General features: G+C 41.4%; 1 protein-coding gene across 3 annotated transcripts; it reads left to right on the top strand.

Moving 5' to 3' along the window:
- Positions 1-984: 984 nt before the first annotated feature.
- DIPK2A (divergent protein kinase domain 2A) lies at positions 985-18,243 on the top strand. Of its 3 annotated transcripts, none has more exons than XM_020801997.3 (3): positions 985-1,806; positions 14,152-14,455; positions 15,443-18,243. In XM_020801997.3, the coding sequence occupies exons 1-3, from the start codon at positions 1,153-1,155 to the stop codon at positions 15,772-15,774; spliced, it is 1,290 nt and encodes a 429-aa protein (XP_020657656.1). In that variant the 5' UTR covers positions 985-1,152; the 3' UTR covers positions 15,775-18,243. The 3 variants fall into 3 exon arrangements, with proteins under 3 accessions (XP_020657656.1, XP_072852129.1, XP_072852130.1); XM_072996028.2 differs by lacking the exon at positions 985-1,806 and adding an exon at positions 4,890-6,913; XM_072996029.2 differs by lacking the exon at positions 985-1,806 and adding an exon at positions 8,915-9,069.
- Positions 18,244-24,159: the final 5,916 nt, after the last annotated feature.

The following is a 24,159-nucleotide window of genomic DNA, read 5'->3' as shown; positions in this document are numbered from 1 at the left end:
GAAAAAGGAAATCGTTCACCAGCTGAGGCAGACGCAGAGAAAGTCCAGTCCGAACCTAGGCCAACGAATAAAGCCACATAAAAATCAGAGCGCTGGAGAAAGAGGGAAGTCAGATGGTGGTTGTTTTACGCAAGACCTCAACGTCAAGAGGTCTTAGCAGAGAATCCAAATCTGAATAAACCCTGCCGGAGCCTTTCTGATTATTGTACTTACAACAAAGAAAATCCAGTGAATTTGAGGACCTCCCCTTTGTCCCCCTTATGGGCGGAGCTCATGAAGAACGGGGGAATTATCTCCCTCAACTCTCACTCTCTCTCACTCTCTCTCTGCCCCCGCGCGCTCCTTTCCCACTCAAATAAAGACAACATGGCGGAACCTACCGCCCACAGCACTCCACCACTTCACTGGCCTCCCCCCTCCCCTTAATAAAACCAGCAGGCACACAGCCCTGCCCGGTTGCTTATATAGCCGCTGAGGGGCGGGGGCGGGTAAGAGTTGAGGTGGAAGGACCACGGTCCCACCAATCCCTTCCCTGTGTACGGCGAGCTCGCGCTCACTCACTAGAAAGCCACGCCCCCCAAGCCCCCCTCCTCTATCCCGCCCGAGAGATACCCTGGGTCCGCCTCTTAGCCAGTAGAGTACGTAAATGCCTTTCTGGTCTCCGCTGGGGCGGTTGTGCCAGAAACACACACACACACTTTCATTCTCCACCCCCATCAACACCCCGCCCTTTGGTAGGTGAGCGCGCATAGCTCCCATAAAAGGAGCCGACTGGAGTGCGCGAGCACGACCTGTCACCCGCCTCCCCGCGCGGGGCGCGCGCACCGTGACGGAGGTGGCAGTGGCAGTTGTAGCTCCTCCCCCTTGAGTGGGGCGGGGCGCTCCTGTCCGGCGGGCTCGCGGCGGCGGCAGCACCGCCCCTTTCCCCTCCCCCCCATCTCTCGCGCCCGTCCCTCAGTAACTTGGCTGTCTTTTTCTCAGGCGAGTCTTGGCGGTCGTGAGTTTATCGGTGCCGGAGCTGCCGCGCGACAAGAGCGGGACGTGACGGGGAGGGGGGGGAGAAGCAGCCGCGAAGGGGGGGGGGTTCCCCCGCCGGCTGGTCCGGCCGGCCAGTGGGTCGGTCGGTCGGTGGCGGCGGTGGACGGACGGACGATGCTCCGGCTGGTGTCGCTGAAGTTGGGGAGGCTTTACCGCTACGTGAAGCTGGCCGTGCTGGGCATCTTGGCGGCGGCGCTGGCCCTCAACTCGCCTTCGCTGCTGGCCTCGCTGCAGCGCAACGAGCTGGCGGAGCGGCGCTTTCTGCAGCTGAACAAGTGCCCGGCCTGCTGGGGCACCAGCTGGTGCCGCAAGTTCCTCAACGGGCAGCTGCGCCTCGAGAGCTGGGGCCGCCTCCGCCTCCTCGACTTCCTCAACGTCAAGAACGTTTACTTCGCCCGCTACGGGGAGCCCCGCGAGGGCAGCCGCCGCGTCGTCCTCAAGCGCTTGGGCTCCGCGCGGGAGCTCGCCGACATCGACGCCAAGATCTGCCGGCGCGCCACCGGCAGGGGACGCTGCGACCTGCTCCAGGCCCTGCACGCCACCGAGTTCGCCAGCATCAACGGCGACGTCCGGCTCCTCACCCCCGACGTCGTGGAAGGCTGGTCGGACCTGGTGCACTGCCCCTCGCAGCGCCTCCTCGACCGCCTCGTCCGCCGCTACGCCGAGACCAAGGACTCGGGCAGCTTCTTGCTGCGCAACCTCAAGGACTCGGAGCGCATGCAGCTGCTCATCACGCTCGCCTTCAACCCGGAGCCCCTCGTGCTTCAGGTAAGGCGGCTTTGGTTCCCTCAGCCCCCGCAGACCGAACGTTTTTCCCCTCCATACACCCTGCCCCCCGATTTTCTCTCAGGATCCCTTGCCTTGTCACGGGGTTCGTAAAATCTGGTCAGCCGAACTCGTTTGGAGAAGATCTGCTGGAAGGGGTTAAAAGTTGTCTGACGGGATCAGACCAGGGTTGTGTTTAGTTCGCTCTTCCGGCTCTCCTAAAGTCTCATTAGGTTTCCTCTGGGCTCCCGCGGGCAAGAGGGCATGGTAGTGATCACCATTACTACAGTGTAATTCTTCCTTATTTTCTTTCCATTAAACAGAGCTAAGTGCAGGGGGCGAAAACAACAAACGGCGAAGTGTAATGTAATAGATTAACGATGCTTACGGTATAAACTTTGATGGATTCTTTAAGATATTGCTGGATTCTAATTTCAAGATGATGGATTATTTTTCCTTCCCCTTCAGTTTATTCCAGTTTATGTTTTTGAATAGAGTATGAGACCTGTGAGTACTTGTTAGATATACTTTAAACCCTGACCTTTTAAAGGGTGGTTGACTGAAGACAAACTAGAATAAAAAGATGTTTTGAATTTGTGAGATTGAGTCTTTTGTCATTCTTTCATTATTCCTACTGGAAGGGACTGGACACTGATCTTTTGTTGAGATGTGTATACCTGTGGCCAACCATTTCTCAGTTATCAAAATTGCAAACTTTAGGTCATTTCTTCTCATAGGTAGCTAGATTTAATCAACTGATACCACACTCATCTGGTTGAATTCAGTTGGGGAGTGCCTGACTTGCTTTAAGCTTTTTCCAGGATTCCCAGTAACCATGAGAACACAAGAAGATGAACATCCATGCAAATACATATACCTGTAGCCAGGTTTAAGTTCTAATGTGCAAACCTAAGCCTTCATACTGGAGACTAACAGCTATTTAAGTAAGATGCTCAGGTTTTGCGTAAACATGCTTATGAGTCCAATATTGTCTTTTACGAATGTAGTTTGTAGATTTGTTCAGATGTCATTAGAGTGCAATTGTTTACGTTTCCCCATATTATAGGTTAGCCAAATAATATTTTAAAATAGGGATTGTTTAATGTATAATCTTTTAACTATATAGTATAAGTTGCACAGTTTAAGTTTATTTTTGGATTCTTTATTTCCATTTAGGTAATTGTGTATGTGCTGAAAATATTGACATATTCATGTGTATTTGGTGATACTAGTAAGTTTCTCAATCTGTGGTTGTTGTTTTTTAGGGAAACTTTCTAGTAATCACTTGTGGTTGAAACTCTTCTCAGGTAGCAGGCTTGGTGGCACTGTAGCTAAAGACAAGATGCTCCTACTTTAGTCACCTTACTAGTTTCTGATTTAAGGTTTTCAGTAATCATATTTTGGCATGTATAGCTTGATCAAAGTTTCTAAGTAGTAAACATTGTCTAAAGGTCAGTTAGGAATTATCTGGACTTGCTTGAGTTATATTTCAGAGTAGAGATATATTCTATGACAACACAAATCAGTTCTGTTGTTAGATAAAATAGTGACATATTTTGATCTAAGTTATGGTGCTAAAGCAGTCCCAAAGACTCGATGTGATCAGATTTAGTCCTGTATCGCTAACATATTCATGATATTTTATTTGTTTGCATTGTTAATATTTTTCATAACTGCTCAGATGAAAAGCAGGTTTAATCAGAAATTTGAAAGCCAACAGAGATCAACGGGGACAACTCATAGTTAGAGAGTAATGTAGATGCCATTCTATGAGCAACATAATAACCTTTTAATTTATGTAAAATATTGTTTTAACATTGTAAGCTGCCATGCGTCCTTTTGAGGAGAAAGGCAAGATATAATTATTTTAAATAAATAATAAATGCAGTGTTCACACAAAGTAAAGTATATTGAATTGTAGTGCATACTAAGTTATCTCTGTATTTTATAATAGTTGCAGTTCCTGAAGGGGTTTGCCTGTAACAATAAATATAGAAAAAATCTTTAGTTACTTTCCCAAACTAGAATGATGATCAAAGCCAGATCAAGCATAATGTTGAAACAGCTGGTGCTCTGTTGAACTGCTTACTGGCTTGGTATGTACCAGCTGGTATATCCCTTTAAACACTTCTTGAAAGACTGCCCTTAAGATGAAATTTAGACTAGACTTTTTAAAAACTGAGGACATTAAAACTGTTTTTATATTGGTTCCAGTTGCAGCTTTCCAAACCGGGATAGTGAATCTGATTAGTGTTGTGTATTTGTAGGTGCACAATGTGTAATTTTTACTTAAGCCTAGCAAAGTGAGGAGGAATTAAAGAACCTTGTAATGAGAGTGAAAGAGGAAAGTGCAAAAAAAAAACGGTCTGAAACTCAACATCAAAAAAACTAAGATCATGGCCACTGGTCCCATCACCTCCTGGGAAACAGAAGGGGAAGATATGGAGGCAGTGTCAAATTTTATCTTCCTGGGCTCCATGATCACTGCAGATGGAGACAGCAGCCCTGAAATTAAAAGGCGCCTTCTTCTTGGGAGGAAAGCAATGACAAATCTGGACAGCATCTTGAAAAGCAGAGACATCACCTTGCCAACAAAAGTCCGAATAGTCAAAGCTATGGTTTTTCCTGTCGTGATGTATGGAAGTGAGAGCTGGACCATAAAGAAAGCAGACCGCCGAAGAATTGATGCCTTTGAATTGTGGTGCTGGAGGAGGCTCTTGAGAATCCCCTGGACTGCAAGGAGAACAAACCTATCAGTTCTAAAGGAAATCAACCCTGAATGCTCACTTGAAGGACAGATCCTGAAGCTGAGGCTCCAGTACTTTGGCCATCTCATGAGAAGAAAAGAGTCCTTGGAAAAAACCTTGATGTTAGGAAGGTGTGATGGCAAGAGGAGAAGGGGACGACCGAGGATGAGATGGCTGGACAGTGTCTGCGAAGCAACCAACATGAACCTGACACAACTCCGGGAGGCAGTAGAAGACAGGAGGGCCTGCCGTGCTCTGGTCCATGGGGTCACGAAGAGTCGGACACGACTAAACGACTAAACACACACACAGCAAAAAATCTGTTTTCACACTGTTATATCTGCTTGTATTGGTGGCCTAGCATTGTTGTGCATTTGTAATGTTAACTATATTTGCCTTTATTTGAATGTAGAAGAAGCCTGATGATCAGGAAGTTGGACCTTTTAGGCAAATTCTCTTTAGTATTGCTCTTGGAATTTCAGGAGTAAAATTACTCTAATACGGTTAAACTAAGATTTAAGCAGTACTTTTTGCTTAAGAAATAAATGCACATCACTATAAATAGGCATGAATACACATTCAATGAAGTAATTTGGGGATTGAGGTTATGATGCTATAAGAGCCTGAACTCAAAAAACAAAAAACCTTCAAAGTCTGTGTATAGTTGAAACTCTCTACATCTGGGTGGTGGAAGTGGATGTTGGACTGGTTTATTTTGTTCTGTCTGGTTGCTCTGTTTTCTTAGGTTATGCATATCATGGCATATTTTCAAATCTTAACATAGTTTGTATAAGGTGTTAAGAATACTGCAGTAGATACTAGGTCCCTGTAAGTAAGCCTCATTGTGGTTTAATTCAGGTAATTATATGTAAGATTGCAACATAAGGTTCACACCTAGTTTGCTGCTAGCTTTTTTTATGAATTGCATACAAGAGTTTTTTGTTCTGTGACATCCTATAGGGAAAAAGGAGATTCTGTGCAAGTTATGTTAACCGTGATGCTCATTTTTAAATGTATGTAGACTGATACCAGGGACCAGTGATCTATGCATGTTGCAGGTTTTCTCTCCTTTGATCTTTGGCTCCCTCAGTATCTCTGTCATTATCTCCTGATCTGCAGAAATACCTATCCTGGTTCAATAGTGTAGTTGCTTGTCGAACAAACACACTTTAGAAAAAGATGACCAAACAGACTGAATTGGCTTAAGGAACTTCATAGGTTTAGTTTCCAAATAAAAACTTTAATAAAACAATAAAAGATCAAGCTTTTGACAAAGAAAAATGCCCTGTCATCTTCAGTTTACAAACAGCATACTAGCTACATTGCATACACTGAAACTATGTGATTACTATGATGCTTGAAAAAAGCAGAAAGGTTTTTCAAACACACTATAAAAGACAGTGTTTGTACTATAAGAGCTAATGTTGCAGAGTTCTCTATACAAGTGCTTAATATACTGTCAGAGTAGTGTAAGCCTTAAACTGTAAGGAACACTGATTTTTAAAAGCTTTTTAAAAAGTTGGGATGAAAATCCTTATTCTAGATTGATATTAGAGTCTGCTGGATTTAGGAAGGAATTGAATGGGATTCAGATGTTGCAGACTGGTCAGACTAAGTTATGCATGACTAGGCACTAAATGCAAGGCTTGAAATTTGATTTTGTAATGGGAAATGTGTCTCAAATAATCCAGTAAACTGTAGTGATTCTTGGATTATAAGATTTTTTGTCAGAGATTGGAAGCTTAGTTTGAAGCCTATTTGGAGTATGGATTACTTGTAAAGTGGCAGTGCTTATGAAATGCACATTGCCACAACAGATAGCCTTTATTTTAGCTAGTTTTGAGATTATTTAAGCTTGACCTACATTTTAAGAGATTTTTAAAGCTGGAGGAAAAGTGTTATTAGAGGAACAACTCTCAGTAGTTTGCCTTATCCATCTTCATCAATGTTTAGATAGAAAACTAGACAAATTTAATTAAATGTTTTGCTTAATTTTGTATTTTGGGTACTGAAACATGTGATATAAATAAGTTTGAAGTGTATGTATGCGAATGAAGGCAGTCTGGTCCTGTAAAAAATACTGTGGAAGTTTAAGAATGTATTGGAAATTTAAATTTAACTAATTCATCAGCATTTACAGCAAGAGTCAACAACAAAATTCTGAGACATAGCTAAGAATCTAAATAATGAAGTAAAAATCTAATCCTGTTTGTCTCTGCAATTTTTGTCTGTATGACATCTCCAGAGTTATTGTCTTAATAATAATTTTTTTATTTCTTGTTTGTGATCAGTGAAAATTTGGTTACCTGGTAAGAAAAAGTTGTATGGATGTTTCTGTCAAGATATGAGTCTTCAGAGAAAATGTAAGTTGCATTAGTTTTGCAGAGACATCAGACTTTTTAGACTTTGACTTGGAATCCCCCCCCCCCCCCAGTGCATGTTTAGACTATGTACTGTATAATGCTTTTAGTATTGCGTTCTCATAGGCTAAAGCAGTAAATATTTCTAGATACCTACGGATAATCCTTGTTCCAACTAACAAAAATAAGTTCACTATTGCTATTTACTGCTCAATGATTGCAATTGACCTGGCAGCAATCACAACATAAAATAAGATGCTACTCGTGGAAGATTATTTCAAGATTATAACATGTTGTAAACTGCTACTGCACACATTATTTTGTGGACAGATGAGCATTGTAATTGCACAAGTGTGGAGCTAGGCAGGCATGGTGGAATGATTTGGATAAAGGTGCTTTCCATGAGAAGGTATATCACATCAGTTTAAATAAAGTTTTCCTTTAGAAGTTTTCCCAAAGGAAGCACATACTCATCTAATTGATATAAATGTAGAAATAAATGTATTGTAGTCAAAACCCTGAAAACTGCCTGAACTGTCCTAGACCCTTGGATATGCTGTCCTAGTGCTTATTGTACTGCATTCTTTTGTTAGAGATAATAGAGGCAGATACCATAGTGCACTTCTTTATATGTGAGAATATAAAACATCTCTTGAGTAGAAAGGTTTGTTTATATTCAACATTTTCACCCACCTTTCCTTCGGTGAAGTAAAGATGGCATATATAACTTTTGTCCCCACTTCATTGTTACAGCAACCCTATGAGGTGAGTCCTGAGTAAATATAAGTAGCCCAAGGTTTTTCAGTGAGTGTCATGACTGATGGAGGATTTGAACCTGGGTCTCCTGAATTGTAGTTCAGCACCTTAGTATTATTACAGATTGGTGCACTGTGAGGTTTTACCCCAGAAAAACATTCTCTGATGGTGGTGATCTGTTATTCCAGATCCCTTTTGTATCTGTAAATCTCTGGAACATCTAACACATTTTTAAACAGCAGATTTCAGGTAGAGTAGTGAGTTTCAGAAAGAAGGGGAAAACAGGAATAGTTCTGTGAGTATGAATGCTTTTTGCTTCATAGAAGGGAATATTAGTATCCAGAAATGTCAAGATAGTTTTAGAACTGAAAAGATAATACAGCGGTGCCTCTACTTATGAACTTAATCTGTTCCGGAATGATGGTCATAACTTGAAATGGTCATTAAGTCGAAGCACCATTTCCCATAGGAATGCATTGAAACCCCATTACAGTGGTGCCTCACTTAACGATTACCTTGTTAAACGATGAAACCTCTTGATGATGAGGTTTTTATGATCGCTTTTGCAATCGCAAAACAATGTTTTAATTGGCAAAATTCGCTTCCTGCTTCGGGAACCGATTCTTTGAATTACGACGATCAAAACAGCTGATCGTTGGGTTTCAAAATGGCCTCCTGCTATGTAAAATGGCTGCCTGTTGTGCTTTAGGACAGATTTTTTGCTGCACAGTCACCGGAAAATGGCCGCCCTATGGAGGATCTTCGCTGGACGCTGAGGTATTGAGCATTTCTGGCCCCAGAACAAGCTGGGGCCAGAAAAAAAATCACCAACAAACAAAAACAATGCATGCCCCATCGGAATGTGCCAGAAAAAAATCACCCCCCCCCAAAAAAAAGCCACACACAGCAAGCCCCATCAGAACATGCTAGGGCTGGAAAAAATATCACACACAAACAAAAAAACTCACACAGACCAAACCCCATCGGAAGGCGCTGGGGCTGAAAACAAAATCACCAAAAAAAGCAACAACGACAACACAGCAAGCCCTATCAGAAGTCGCTGGGGCTGAAAACACACACACACACACACACACACACACACACACACACACACACACACACACACACACACACACACACACACACACACACACACACACACACACACACACACACACACACACACACACACACACACACACACACACACCAACAGTTAGTACATTCGAATTCCCTGCCTTTTTCTCCTCCTTTTTTCCAGTCGTAACCTGAAGCTCCGGTCGCAAGTAGAAGCAAAATTTTGTGGCCCGAGCTGGTCCTAACTCAAAATGGTTGTTAAGTCAGGATGTTCGTAAGTCAAGGCATCACTGTAGTTATTGGATAGATCATTGGTTTTCCATAAGGTAAGAGTGAATATTCTTTGTTTGTTATAGTTTGAGAATCGAGTCCAAATAATTTATATGATATTAGACTAAGGGATCATGCAGCTGTATTCAGTAGATGAGCCTGAAGATACAGGATGATCTTTCCTGCAGCCAGGTTTTAATTGCAGTGACTGAAATCCTGTTGTGCAGGTCCTGCTGCACAGCAGTAATGACATCATTGGCAGCAGCAAATTGCTGCTGATTAAAAGTTTCCTTTTGTGATTTTGGAACGCACATAGTCCATCTTTCACACCCTCTCTTTACATGCATCCTACTGCTGATGGGATGCCATTGCACAGGTGGACAGTGTCCAACAGGATTTTGGGCAGTGACTTGCCCTTCCTTGTTCTCCATCAAATCCATAACACAGTTATTTCATATTCTCTCAAGATTGAAGTTAAAAAGGTTTTCCTTTTTATAATGAAACACCATAGGTTCATTTGTTAATGTTATAATGTACAGTACTGTAATTTTGTTTGCAATTTTAATGAATTTAGATTTGATCATATGCTTAAAAGTGTTTAAATCATTTGTATAGAAAATATCATTTAAAAAAAAATAGAGTTTTATATCTTTGCACTGTACCATGTACTGGATCCTGTTTAGAGCCACAGAAGTGAATGATAGATGTAATTGCATTTTGATGACAGGGTTTTTTGTGAATGTGTTCTATTAGTATGTATTCCACTGAACATATATTTTGGACAAAGAGCTACTATACATTTTACTATTTATGGATGTTGGAACAGTGCTTGAATTATTATGTGTCAATTTTAGTGCCAGAATTATCAATTCTTAAGGATGGTATAAAAGTACTTTTTGTCTTTCTTTAGTTTCAAAGCTGTCATCTTCTTGTGACTTCACACCTTTTCCTAGCAGCTTTTCCCAGTAACTTTGGGACTCTTAGGTGACCTGATGGTGTCCAACACTTTTATGACTAACTATAAATTCCACTTCCATAACAGTAATACCTGTTGCTTCATTGCAAATAACAATCAAACTTCCATGGTATTGTGTTGCATGTTTAAGAGTGCTGGATGAAAGCAGGAGAAGCAATAGAAAAGTAGATATGGGTACCTCTTTCTGCTGATTATCTTTGTCTGGACTACCACATGACGTGATACGACAAGTTTGAGCAACAACTGGTTTTTTTAAGATTCATAAGTGATTTGCAGTGGATCTGCTCTTTTTTCTTATTTCAATTGAATAATAGGAGGAGCAGCCTGAGTAGATTCTCAGGCCCGCATTGGTGTTTACTTCTAAGCGAATATGTTTCTTCCTGAACCATTAGTTTGTGTTTTTTGCCGGCTGGTAGACCTTGGGGTTTTAGTTCGGGAAATTCAACAGTAAATTCTAAAGTGTCAGGTGTGTATGAGAGATCTGGTGATCCAGGTTATGGCAAAATGTGGTGCTGCTGCTGGTGTTTCTGGTATATCAAAGTAGCAGATTAATCAGTAGAAAAAGCCCTGTAGTCCACTATTTTAGTTTTTGCTTCTTTCAGTCATTCTTCAGTCAAAATTATGTGAGTCTATGCACTCTCCTTATGTGCTTAAACAAATGTGAAGAATATAAGCATTCCATTTTGTGACAAATACAAATATTGTGTGATTGGCCTGTAACACAGAGCCTAATGCTATGACTGTGCTTCAAGCACTGTGTTTTGTGTAACCAGTCAGTCACCTTCTGCAGTTTACTTATTTTAAAAATGATCCCACCTTTCTCCTTAAAAAGGTGGGCTTTGCCTGTGTGTTTTCTTCTTTAGTTAGCAAATTTTTTGGACTTGTAAGGTTCATTAAAATCCTACAAACACATCATTTTATGTCAATTGAATGTTTGTGAATGCAAACATTCACTACTGTGGAGATGCATATTTTTAGCTAGAGATGCAAGGCAATTATTCTTTTGCCTGGAATTTGTAAAGGTCCTATGCATATTGAAGGTTCTTGCCACTTGGTAGAAGATGAGGCCTCTGTATTTCTGTGGTCATGCCTAGGATTTGTTGTTGTTGTTTAGTCATGTCCAATATGCTTAGGATAGTGATTCACAATCATTGCACCATAATAGCTTCAGCCTATATATAGAACACAATTTTTAACTCAACCAAGGAAAGTCCTGAGTGATTGCCAATTCATTTTTGTTGTGGCTGCTCACAGTGTTGCCCTGCCAAGCTGCTCTTTGGTTTGGGTTTCTTAGTTTGGATGTTCTGTATTGACAGTTAAAAGGTTGTCCACTAGACACAGGTGTGCTCGCTGCATGACCTACTGATTGAATGTACTACAGTAAGCAGAACAACATGATAGTATATAATATCTATAATAATAATTGTGGATAATTGAAACTGTGGATACCAGGGGGGCTATTTGTCCTTCAAATAAATAATTGTATATCACATAGTAGGAACTGCAACATTGTACTATTTTCTATGTGTCAATATTATGGTAATATTATGCATGAGAGTGTCATGCATAGTACAAAACACTCCTAAATACAGTACAATACACTTTGAGTTAATAAAGATGGTTACTGGCTAAACTGTATCGTGCTTTTTGGTCTGAACTTTGAACAATTTTGAAAATTGGCTATATCATCTAACTGATAAAAAGAATCTTGGATTACGCAGATGGACAGCTTGTTAAGTAATTTATTATAATGTGCTGGCAAGTTGATTCTAAGTTATGGAAACCCTTTCCAGGTTTTTCTAGATATACAATACCCAGAAGTAGTTTATCATTCCCTTTTTTCTGGGGGTGCCCTGGGACTGTGCAGCTTGCCCAAGATTACATGGTAACTGGTCTCCTGAGATGCCAGTGGGGAACCAGACACTCACCCTAACTCACTGAGCTGTCCAGAAAACCTGACAAATAGTTGCATATATGGATATGTATATATGGAGATCCTGTTATTTGGAGTGGGCATCTCTCTTTACTTTCAGTTCTAGGTGTTAAGCTATACTGTAGCAGTACAGGACAACTGTAAAGACCACAAAAATAGATTTGTGCAAAGAAAATATTCTAATAAACACGCTTCTAAAATGACTTGGTAACTTTTATTTTAATAAAATGTATTTCAGATTACTTACTTGCATAAATCATAAGTAAAAAGAATATTACATCCAGGCAGCTGTCATCTCAATTACTTTGTAGAGACTGTCTAAAGAACTGCCAGTTTGAATAAAAAGCAAAAATTTTCTGCTTATATACTGCCCCATAGTGCTGAAAAGTACTGTCTGGGTGGTTCACAATTTAATTATGCTACACATTGCTCCCTCCCCTAGTGAGCTGGGTAATCATTTTAACAACCTCAGAAGGATGGAGTGATGAGTCAATCTTGAGCCAGTTACGGTACTTGAATCCACTAGGATTGAACCAGGTTGTGAGCAGAACAGCAGTTCAACCACTGTGCCACAGGGCTCTTATAATTAATAAGCCACTGTTCTTTAATATCTTACAGGTGTAAAATAGTTGTCTCTCTTGACAGACTCTGACCTTTATCCCATAAACAACTCTTAGCATTCCTGTGACAGCCAGCTCTACCTAGCTTATAACCTTGGCTAGAATCTGCTAATTAACAGTGATAATAATTAATTATCACTCTTATCACTTTCCCCGTTGTCATATTCTCACCTGAGCATGAACCTCATTACCATGGAATAAATATAGGAATCATTGATTTGGATTCCAATATCTGAAGAAATGGATTTTCATTCATGAAAGCTCACAATGAAATAAGTGCCACAGTAGTTTTGCCTTTTTAAAATTTCCACCTTTTACTTTTGCTAATATGCTGAAAGTTTCCGCAGCTGCTGCTTTGGAAATTGCTCAACAAAAGCCATGCCTCTCTTTGACAGTGCCTCAGGCTGGAACCAGTGATTTGCAGCTGTGCTTCAATAATAGCATAGCTGAAATGATAATACAATATTCAGGTCTCTGTTAATATTTGATTAATATTTGATCGGTTGATTAATATTAATGATGTGTAATATTATATAATGTTGAGAAAACATATAATTCCTAATATTATAGGATGTTGAAAAGACACACAATATTCTAATATGAGAGGACATTGTATTACTGAACTGGAAGAGGGAACACTTGTCTTTACCTGAGATTCTATAATAAGTGAATGCTGGTTTCTGAGGAAGAGATAGCTTTTTAGATTAAAACTAGAAAGTGATGGGAATTGTGCTTTTGTAATGGGGGTGGTAATATGGTGCCAAGGGGTCAGTTTTGTGGTAACAGCAGATTATAGTTTTAGAAAAAAAGTTGAGATGTAGCTGAAACTTTTGTTACTTAGACATCAGGCTAGTAATAAGGAGTGGGGAGACCTGGAGTCAAATCCTCATTTAGACACTGTGTGTTCTTGAGCCAGTTGCTATCTTAGCCTAAGCAAGTTGAAAGTGACTTCGTCAGAATAAAAAGGGGGAGAAAGACCACAGAGAAAAAGTTCCATGGAGAAAAGCCAGCTGCAAATTTACTAAATGCTACAATAAATACAGTACATTTAAGGAAAGTTAAGGACTAAGTACTGCTGTCAATTTTGTGTGATTTCTGCAAGAGACTTATTTCTATATTATTTGTCAATGTGACAAAAAGAAATATATTCACTTTGTTTCAGTTTCACATTCATTTGTGAGGAGACTTTGGGGAAAATGCAGTTATAAAAATTTAGATATTTTCCCACATTGGAGAAGGAGAGCAAATGTCTATTTTTTGTGCTTAGCTGGTTATTTTAAACCAAAGGGCCAAATGCACTATGTAACAACTTTCCTAAATTAGCTGTACCATGAATGTAGATAATTTAGTTCTTACATTAAAAGATATGTAAATTAGAAAGTTGAGACATGTTTCTTTGGAAACAAGTCTGTATTACACTGAATGGATGCAATAGTACAGATACGTATTTCTCTGGGGCATTTCTGGTACTATAATAGAAGAACATGAAAATGCTAGCCTAGTGTTTCTCAGAAAAGAATTTAACAATATGGGAGCAACAGCCAAGATCATGGCACTGGTTTACTTGTCTGTATTATTCAGCATTACTGACAAGTCTTTCTCTCTACAGAGTTTTCCCTCTGATGAGGGATGGCCATTTGCGAAGTATTTGGGAGCATGTGGAAGGATGGTGGCTGTGAACTATGTGGGAGAAGAACTATGGAGTTACTTCAGTTCTCCGTGGGAAAAACGAGTGGACTTGGCTTGGCAGTTAATGGAAATAGCAGAGCAACTGACAAACAATGACTTTGAATTTGCACTCTACCTCCTCGATGTTAGCTTTGACAACTTTGCAGTAGGCCCTAGAGATGGAAAGGTCATTATTGTGGATGCTGAAAATGTTTTGGTGGCTGATAAAAGGTTAATCAAACAAAGTAAGTTGGTCTTTTTGTTATATTTTAACAATTTAGGCTGGTTTTTACCCCTTTTTCATAGCAGTGGTGGGCAGCAAGTGACCTGCTGCGTGCACAGAGCCCTCAGCCAAATATTTTACTCCATAAAATGTAAAATTCTTCTGAAAAAATGTTTTGATGAAGTCTCCTTGTGCCCTCTAAAATGTGTGAGAGCAATTTTGTGATGTTTTGAAGTACCCCACAAATCCCTTTCCCCGTGTTTATAAAATTAGCCAGTTCAGGTCATAAAGAGAGTGTTTAAACCCCATTTTTGTAAGAATTGTGGGTGTGACACAGTTTCCAAATATCCATGGAAGGGTATGTGTAGCTCTTGGACTGCTGGGGGTTGCTCTCTCTGGCTTTTGAGAATGAACAGTCAAGTTAATACAGCAATAAGCTCTCAAATTGCAGTTCCAAGAATTCATATTTGAACAAATTAAATCTAGTTCATTTATTACTACATGGATGTATTGAATTTAACTGATTTCTTTGCTAATAATAACAACCAAATAATCAGACATGCTGCAATTCTGTGGGAACTGGGAAAGCATCCAAGAGCCTTAGGATACTCTGGAGAAAAATATATGTTGAATTGGTGTTTGACCACCATGCCTTTCCTGCCTCCATACTAAGGGCAAAAGCAAGGGCATTCTGGGCAATAGATCAACACAAGGTTTAGATCCATCAGGTTAAAAGCCCTGTCATATACTGTATCACCTACTACTACCCTTCTCAGGATAGAGGAGGAATTTCACCTGCCCCTGTGTAGATGGGAAGCTATTTTCTGTCCCTATTAAGAAAAGAGGGGAGAGGTGGTAGAAAGAAATAAAAACTAAAACCCTTCAACCTTCTTAAAAACAGCAGTCAGCTTATCCCACCTGCAGCTTCTAAAATAATGAAATTGTAAAATTATGAAGATGTCTAGTTTTTCGAAATGTGATGTTTTTACTCTGTTCTTTTTTTCCACAGATAAACCAGAAAACTGGGATGTGTGGTATGAAAGTAAGTTTGATGACTGTGATAAAGAAGCTTGTCTCTCTTTCTCAAAGGAGATCTTGTGCACTCGTGTCACTGTGGACCATAATTACTATGCGATTTGCCAGAACCTTTTATCAAGACATGCCACCTGGCGTGGCACTTCTGGAGGACTTCTTCATGATCCTCCAGCTGATATAGCCAAAGATGGTCGACTTGAGGCCTTGCTGGATGAGTGTGCCAATCCAAAGAAGCGATATGGTAGATTCCAAGCTGCAAAAGAATTACGTGAATACCTTGGGCGACTGAGTAATAATGTGAGCTAGTTCACAGTGGGTGGATGATCAGAAACTGTATGATGTTGGGACACAGGCACGTGGATGAATGAGTTCTGAACTTCAAACAGGAGGTCAACCAGAAAGACAGAATAACATCCATGAACTTTTCTGAAATATGGACGTTGCTCTATAGAAACAAAACTACATATCTTACTGCAACTGGAGCAATTTTTGACTCTCATGAGGAGGTTGACAACTTAATTGACTTGCATCAATAGGACTTCACATAAACCTGCATTAGTATCACAGTTTTATGAAATGAATACCGTTACTTGGAAAGTCAAGTCATATTCGCCTGTTTTATAGGCTTTTATTTCTGCTGTCATTCTGTTGTTTCCCCATCATCCCTGCATACAACATAAAGTGGCATTTACACACATGCTGAAAAGCCCTAGATGTCCCTCATAGTTCTTGAAAGTAGTAGATTTTCATTTTAATGTTGTGTGCCATTTAACATGCAGGGATCCTATGTTTATTCTCATACTGAACTCTTTCCACTGTTTCTTACAGTTTTTATGCCTTATTAAGGATATGCTTATAAAAACAGCCTTAACTGTTATGTGAACATAACCCAGTTATATTTGAATTCTTTGTAATTCTGCTGCAGGTTATGCTTCACAAACTGGTTAAGTATTCCATCTTTACTCTAATATGAAAAAATGCCCATTGAGTAGGGAATCAATGTTTAGAAAAACCTAACTTTTGAAAAGATAAAGGGTTGGATCCAGACTTAACCATGTTTAGTGTAGATCCATCAGAATCATTCAGATTTAAGTCATGACTAAATTAAACTTATTTAAGTGGATCTGTTATAAGCATGATGAATACTGGGTCCAGACTAAAGTTTTTTGGGGGAGAAGTGTTAGAACAAGTTAAAATGAAGACAGATACAACAGTTTGATGGTGTAGTGGACTACAAGCCAAAGAAATTGGTTGTATTTAACTTCCTAGTCACTTAAAATTATGTACTGTAGTGACACTAATTCATTGACAGTTTTCAGCAGGTTTATTGTTATTCTTGAGAGAAACTCCACCTCTAGTTAGAACCTTATGAAGATCCATAGGTGAATGCCTAGCAGGCTAGGATTTGTTCTGCTTTATTCACAGTTCTGCAGAATTTGAATTGTAATGATGTTTACGAAACGTTTAATCATGGGATTGACTATTTAATACTACTTTTCATGTTTACTGTAGAGGCCTTGCATTAAGTCTTTCAGTTGCAGTTCAAACAATATTCAGATGGTGGTTCTTCACTTAAAATCACTCCCATAAATCAGATGTTGATTAAGAAATTGGATCACTAGTGACATATTTTGTTAAAGAAGCTTGCTTTTCTTTTTGCTTCCTCAAAAAATAAAACCACTTGGGTCCTCAGAGTCTGCAGTTGCAGAGTTTTCCTTGATTAGAAGAACGAAATTGTGATATAAAGGTTCCTCTTTATGGAAGGAACAAAGTAGTTACAGCTAATCACAATTCTTAAAGTTAAACTTAGATAGGTTTCTGTAGTCTGAGAATGATCAGTATAGTGCTAAAAATGAATATGGACATGTGGGACAAAGCAGTAGTCTACTCTTGTTTCAAAACTGAAATCATTCAGATTTTTCTAGGAATGTTGTAAAAAAAATAGTAAAGCCCTTAATTAATTTCTCTTTGGGTTAATACTGATAACATACAGCTCCTCTTTTCTCATTTCTTTGTTTAGCTGTCTTCTGAAAAAAAATATTTCTTTCTGTGGACACCCCTTTCATCTCTTGATACGGCACAGTCCAAAGCACATTAGGCATGCATCCTGCTGAAATAATGTAGATTCAAATGTATGAAATTCCATTTATTTCAGAAAGTGTAATCTTGCCTAATTTTCTTGGATTTCTTTATTTGGATCACATAGGGTATTTTCACTTTGTTTTAATTCATGTTCTGAGCAAAACTTAAATATGAGACTAAACCCTAGCCTGTTACAAAAGGCCTTGTTTTACCACGGTATTAATTTAATACCACATTTTCTGATGAGTGAGGTGTATGATTGCTGTAGGCTTTAAACAACATAAAACACTGCCAGCTACTTGAGGCATTTTAGCTGCCAAATGTTCTTGTGAGACTGCAGTTTGGAGTTTATGTCCCCCCCTTGAAATAATATGCTGATAGGATTCTACTAACAGAAAGAATCCACAATTTTCAGTCTACAGGGAAAACACCTATGTGGAAAGCAATAAGTTTTTTTCAATTTGCACCTACCAAGTATTTATTGTACAAGGACAATTTATATTTTTAGTCATTGCCCACAAATAATGGTGAAATATTTTTGAATGAGATGTCTGGGGTTTGTATGTGCATAAAAATGTCTTTTGTACTGTAAGTTACTGTTTAATTTGATTATCAAAACTGTCTCCTGTGCCTTTATACTAAGGTTGTTTTTACAACTTATCTTGACTCTTAATAAAAAAGTACTTTAGGAAACTTCTGGGCTTGGTTTAAATTTAATGCACTTTAACACAACATGGTATTAAACAAGCTGCTACTGTAAGTGGAAACTAGTTTACATACTTTTTTTTAAAGGGATGGCACAATGATACAAAAACAGTACTGTTCATTCTTAGCTATAGTGATACACTTTTATTCTGGCAGAGTACTTGTTGCAGGGAAGTGCCAGCAGTGCGGGCGATCACTGGCCCTTTTGCTCCTAGGGGGTTATTGAGAGGGCTCTGGCAACTGAGGAAAGAGGGAAAGCAGATGGACCTTTGATCAGATCCGATATTGCTGTTTATAATTTTTATAATTGGGGAGTACCTCATATCCCTAGCTGGATACGTCGCCTACTCTCTTCCAGCTCAAAGGCCCACGGCAAAGGGCCGCCCATTCGGGGGTCTAGCAATATTTGTAGCTGACTTTCTAGCCTCAAATCCCATACTCACAATTGACGGCAACTGCAAAATTCAGGGCATAAAACTCAAATCCAGGAATCAAGAGCTCCTAGTAGTCAATGTCTACATGCCCCCAGCACCCTCTAAGTCTCACAGATCTAGCCAATGGGAATCCTTGAGCTCTGCCCTAGATAATCTCGAGCTCCAGTTCCCTGGGATGCCACTGCTGCTGGCAGGCGACTTCAACGCCAGGGTAGGCCAGGGTGAGGCCATCTTCAACCGCATCATGGACACATTTAGCGACACCTCCCCCCTACATCCTTATGTTTCAGGGAGGCTGTCCAAAGACCACCAAATCAACGACGCGGGGATCCACCTGGCACAACTCTGCTTACTCCGAGGCCTCATCTGGCTAAACGGCCTTACTGAGGCTGACAGCGAGGGTGAGTTCACGTTCATCTCCCCACGCGGATCCAGCACAATAGACTACATCCTGATTCCGACTTCCTTGCTAACGCGTGTGGCTGAGTTCCGAGTGGGAGAGCTTCTAGCCAGCGATCATCTCCCCTTATGCTGCAGCCTTGCCCCCAATCCAGACTCGACACCCTTGACCAACCCGGACCCCGAGGAGCCCTCAGCGATCCTGCCCAGAATCCAATGGAATCACAGAACCAAACAATACTTTGAAAAAACAATCAATCCAGAGACGACACCGCAAGGCTCCCTCAACTGGCTATCTTCATCAAAGCCTGAAGACCTCATCCAAGGATTCGAGAACTTAATAGACTCCATAGCAGCTAGCCTCGGGCGGCCCCCCCAACAACTTCAGAAAAGACTGACCTCGGCCACAGGCCCTAGATTAGACAAGGACTGTATCGCCCTGAAGCAGGACATGAGGAGGATCTATAACAACTACAGATCCTCTAAGGCCCTCAAGCTCCCCTCCCAGTACTTTGAGCTGAAAACCCACCTCAGGTCAGCCATTAAGAAACTCCAGCATCGCTCTGCAATGGTTCGATGGTCCTATCTAGTCGAGGCGATTAATTCAGGCAATAACAAAAAATTCTGGGATGTAGTTTCTGGTTCCTTCATCTTTAAGAAGACCTCACAGGACCTCCCCCATATACCAGCCGAGACGTGGGAACATCATTTCTTGGCCACTTTTCACGACAGCTGCAAGCCCACAGTGCCAACTGATCCGCCCCCACCTTGCGACCTTCCAGACTGGGCACCAGTCACAACTAGCCAAATAACACAACTCATAGGCCAACTTAGAACTGGAAAGGCCCCAGGCCCCGACGCCCTCCCTTCGGAATTGCTACAGGCCTACACCGAGTGGTGGGCGCCGGTGCTCGCTGCCCTGTTCACCGCCGTCAATGAATCCGGTATGATGCCTAGGACGTGGACACAGGCTATAGTAATTCCGATTTACAAGAAGGGCGACAAGAAATCCCCAAACAACTATAGACCTATAAGTCTGCTCGACATCATTGGGAAGATGTACGCCAGCCACCTACTTCACAAACTTCAAGACTGGCTACTAGATCAAGACATCCTGGGACCCGAACAAGCGGGTTTCAAGACGGGAAAGTCTACACTAGACCACTGCCTGATCCTATCCCACATGATCTCCAAATACGCCTCACAACCCAATACCCGCCTCTACGCAGCCTTCTTAGACCTAAAAGGGGCCTTCGACTCCATCAATAGAGATATCTTATGGCTAAAGCTCGCTAGGCTGGGTATGGATAGGAGGCTCCTATTTCTAATTCAAAAATTGCACGCAGGCTCCACATGCCGTATAAAAATTTCGTCGAAAGGGGCTCTTTCCAACCCCATTCTCGCCAACAGAGGAGTGAAGCAAGGCTGCGTCCTGGCCCCCACCCTGTTCAATCTATTCATCAATGACCTCGCCCCACTTCTATGCAATATCATCGGACACAGCCCCAAACTAGGCCATCTACAGACACCGATCCTACTGTACGCGGATGACATGGTCCTTCTTTCCCGTACAAGGGTCGGCCTAAAGCGGCTCATTACCTGCTGCCTTGACTATTTATCACACAATAACCTTCAATTAAACTTCGAGAAAACCAAAATCATAGTCTTCGGCAAGGCTTGGAAAACTTTCCCATGGTCCTTCCATGGGAAATCTATCCAGCAGGTCAGAGAGTTCAAGTATTTGGGCGTTTTCTTTCACTATCGTCACTCCTGGACAACTCACCAACGGGCAGCAACTAAGTCTGCCAAGCTCTCGGCACAAGCCATTCTACGTTTCCACCACACCTGGGGCCATGGCTACATCCCCGCTGCCCTGCAGATCTTCAACTCGAAATCAGTCTCACAGCTCTTATACGGCGTCCCCATCTGGATGTCTTCACTACACAGCTCCGTGGAGAGAGTCCAATCTGTATTTCTATACAAAATCTTAGGCCTTCCCCACTGTGTTCCATATGCTGCCCTATGTCTCGAATGCGGTCAACAGAGAATTGAAACTAGGGCCTGGCTCAGTTTCCTAAAATACTGGGTCAAAATCTGTTTTCTCTCTCCTAAGGACACCCTGCTTCAAGCCCTGCTTGCTGACAGTTTGTTACCCAAAGGCCTGGCCCTATTCTTAAAGAAAATCAAGACCCTAGGGCTGTCACCAGACCTAATGGGTTCAATACCCCCCTCTAGGGTCTTCCAAACCATCAAAAACAGGGTCTTGGACATAGAAGGGCAAACGCTGTTTAGCGCGGCCCTGAAAGTCTGCTCTCCGCTGTACTTCCAGCTACCTCTCACCCTCGGACGTAGACCCAACTACCTTCATCTTCTAGAACAGCCACAAGACCGCTGGGCATTCACCCTCGCTAGATGCAACATATTACCATCAAGTCTAGCGCAGGGCAGGTATAGGGGCTTACCAACAGAATTGAGAATTTGCCCATGTGGGCAGGGAAAGACTGAATCCCTGCAGCACATGCTATTCTATTGTACACTCTACAAGGATATCCGCCTGTCACATCAGATGGTCTTTCTCCCCCTTCATTCCGGATGGGCAGACCTGAGGAAAATACAATACCTTCTAGGTGACCTTAGCAAGGAAGTCACTCTATCAACTGCCAGATACGTCCAGGCCATTATCCAGAGACGCCGCAACATGTTCCCCCAAAACGAGGGGCTCCAACTTTGATGTTCTGGTTCCTCCTCCCCCCAGTAATGAATCTTTCCCCGGTATTTTATTGTTTTATCGTTTTATTTATGCAGCATGCCAATAAAGGTTTCTGTACTGTACTGTACTGAATAATTGGGGAGTGATGTTGGCCTTAATTTGCAGCAGCCCAGCAAAAAGATTTAAGCATTATGTTGGTGAGAGTCAATGAGGTATAATAGGGTGAGCGGCCAGAATCTTGTTGTTTACTGACATTGGTGTGAGTCAAATGGTGTAAATCACAGTGGTCAATAGCCACTAGATAAGAAGTCTGCTTTTTATTCTTTGTCAAACACCAATCACATAACTTGGAACACAGAGAACAATACAAGCATTGGCTTCTTAACTACTGTCAATTGGCTACTGCATTGTACTCTGTGTATTATATGCAAGCATATAACAAATAGGATTCTGGCCAGATTAGGACTCGGGAGTTGTTGTCATTTAGTCGTGTCCGACTCTTCGTGACCCCATGGACCAGAGCACACCAGGCCCTCCTGTCTTCCACTGCCTCCCAGAGTTGAGTCAAATTCATGTTGGTAGCTTCTATGACACTGTCCAACCATCTCGTCCTCTGACTTCCCCTTCTCTTGCCTTCACACTTTCCCAACATCAGGGTCTTCTCCAGGGAGTCTTCTCTTCTCATGAGATGGCCAAAGTATTGGAGCCTCAGCTTCAGGATTTGCCCTTCCCGTGAGCACTCAGGCTTGATTTCATTTAGAATGGATAGGTTTGTTCTACTTGCAGTCCAGGGGACTCTCAAGAGCCTCCTCCAGCACCACAATTCAAAAGCATCAATTCTTCGGCAGTCAGCTTTCTTTGTGGTCCAGCTCTCGCTTCCATACATCACGACTGGAAAAACCATAGCTTTGACTATGCGGACCTTTGCCGGCAAGGTGATATCTCTGCTTTTTAAGATGCTGTCGAGGCTTTCCTCCCAAGAAGCAGGCGTTTTTTAATTTTGTGGCTGCTGTCGCCATCTGCAGTGATCATGGAGCCCAAGAAAGTAAAATCTGTCACTGCCTCCATGTCTTCCCCTTCTATTTGCCAGGAGGTGATGGGACCAGTGGCCATGATCTTAGGTTTTTTTTTTTTTTTTTTTTTGATGTTGAGCTTCAGACCATTTTTTGCACTCTCCTCTTTCACCCTCATTAAGAGGTTATTTAATTCCTCCTCACTTTCTGCCATCAGAGTGGTTGATTCCTCCAGTCTGGCCTTTCGCATGATGTATTCTGCATATAAGTTAAATAAACCGGGGAACAATATAAAGCCTTGTACTCCTTTCCCAAATTTGAACCAATTAGTTGTTCCATATCCAGTTCTAACTGTTGCTTCCGATCCCATGTATAGATTTCTTAGGAGATAGATAAGGTGGTCAGGCACTCCCATTTCTTTAAGGACTTGCCATAGTTTGTTGAGGTCCACATAGTCAAAGGCTTTTGCATAGTCATAGAAGCAGATGTTTTTCTGGAACTCTCTGGCTTTCTCCATAATCCAGCCCATGTTAGCAATTTGGTCTCTAGTTCCTCTGCCCCTTCGAAATCCAATTTGTACTTCTGGGAGTTCTTGTTCCACATACTGCTGAAGCCTACCTTGGAGGATTTTGAGCATAACCTTGCTAGCGTATGAAATGAGTGTAATTGTATGGTAGTTAGAGCATTCTTTGACACTGCCCTTTGGGATTGGGATTCAAGAGACCTCAATTCAAATCCTCACTTGGCTATGGCAGCTCAGTTTATCATCTTATATGAAATCATTATTAGGATTGTTGTAAATGGGAAGCAATTTGAGATGATTTATTTGTAATGCTAAATCTTGTTTTAACACTAGTTGGATGAAGCTATGACTATATTTGCAAGCCAAATCGGAGCAATTCAGTTTTGCTGTGGCATTCATGGATTCTATTTAGATTAGGTGATCACGTGTAGACCACAGATGGTTTTGGTGCCAGTGTCCACACTGGCTGTGCCATCCAATGTGGTTTGATCTCCACCACAGCCCCGTTTACTTTGATCTCATCTCTGCTGATGCCCAGATCTCCTTTTATGGTTCATTACAAAGCCTGCGGACTGTTTAGGGGATGGAATTAGGGGAAAGGGGCAATTTTCCAAAGTTCTGGAGCAGTTCATCAGAGTTGTGTCCATTTCAGATTCGTGATGTTGTTTTTGCCTCTGCAGAGGTCATCTAACACTTAACTAAAATATCAATGCAGTAATAAGGTGATCTAGCCCTAAACTCTGTAGGGTTTTTGTTTTGTTTTTACAAAATTCAGGATGACTTGGAAGAAAGATTGCATGGGTGGGTGTTCCTGTTGTCCAAAAC

This window comes from Pogona vitticeps, chromosome 3 (genome assembly GCF_051106095.1).
Source record: "Pogona vitticeps strain Pit_001003342236 chromosome 3, PviZW2.1, whole genome shotgun sequence".
NCBI lineage: Eukaryota > Metazoa > Chordata > Lepidosauria > Squamata > Agamidae > Pogona > Pogona vitticeps.
The sequence above is the reverse complement of the archived record's forward strand: the minus strand, read 5'-3'. Positions and strand labels throughout refer to the sequence as shown.

Bases quoted from the DNA above. Each gene is read 5' to 3' on its own strand.
- DIPK2A (XM_020801997.3), top strand. From the start codon at position 1,153: ATGCTCCGGCTGGTGTCGCTGAAGTTGGGGAGGCTTTACCGCTACGTG. The intron at 1,807-14,151 runs GTAAGGCGGCTT...TTCTCTCTACAG, and splicing joins CGGAGCCCCTCGTGCTTCAG to AGTTTTCCCTCTGATGAGGG. The intron at 14,456-15,442 runs GTAAGTTGGTCT...TTTTTTCCACAG, and splicing joins TAAAAGGTTAATCAAACAAA to ATAAACCAGAAAACTGGGAT.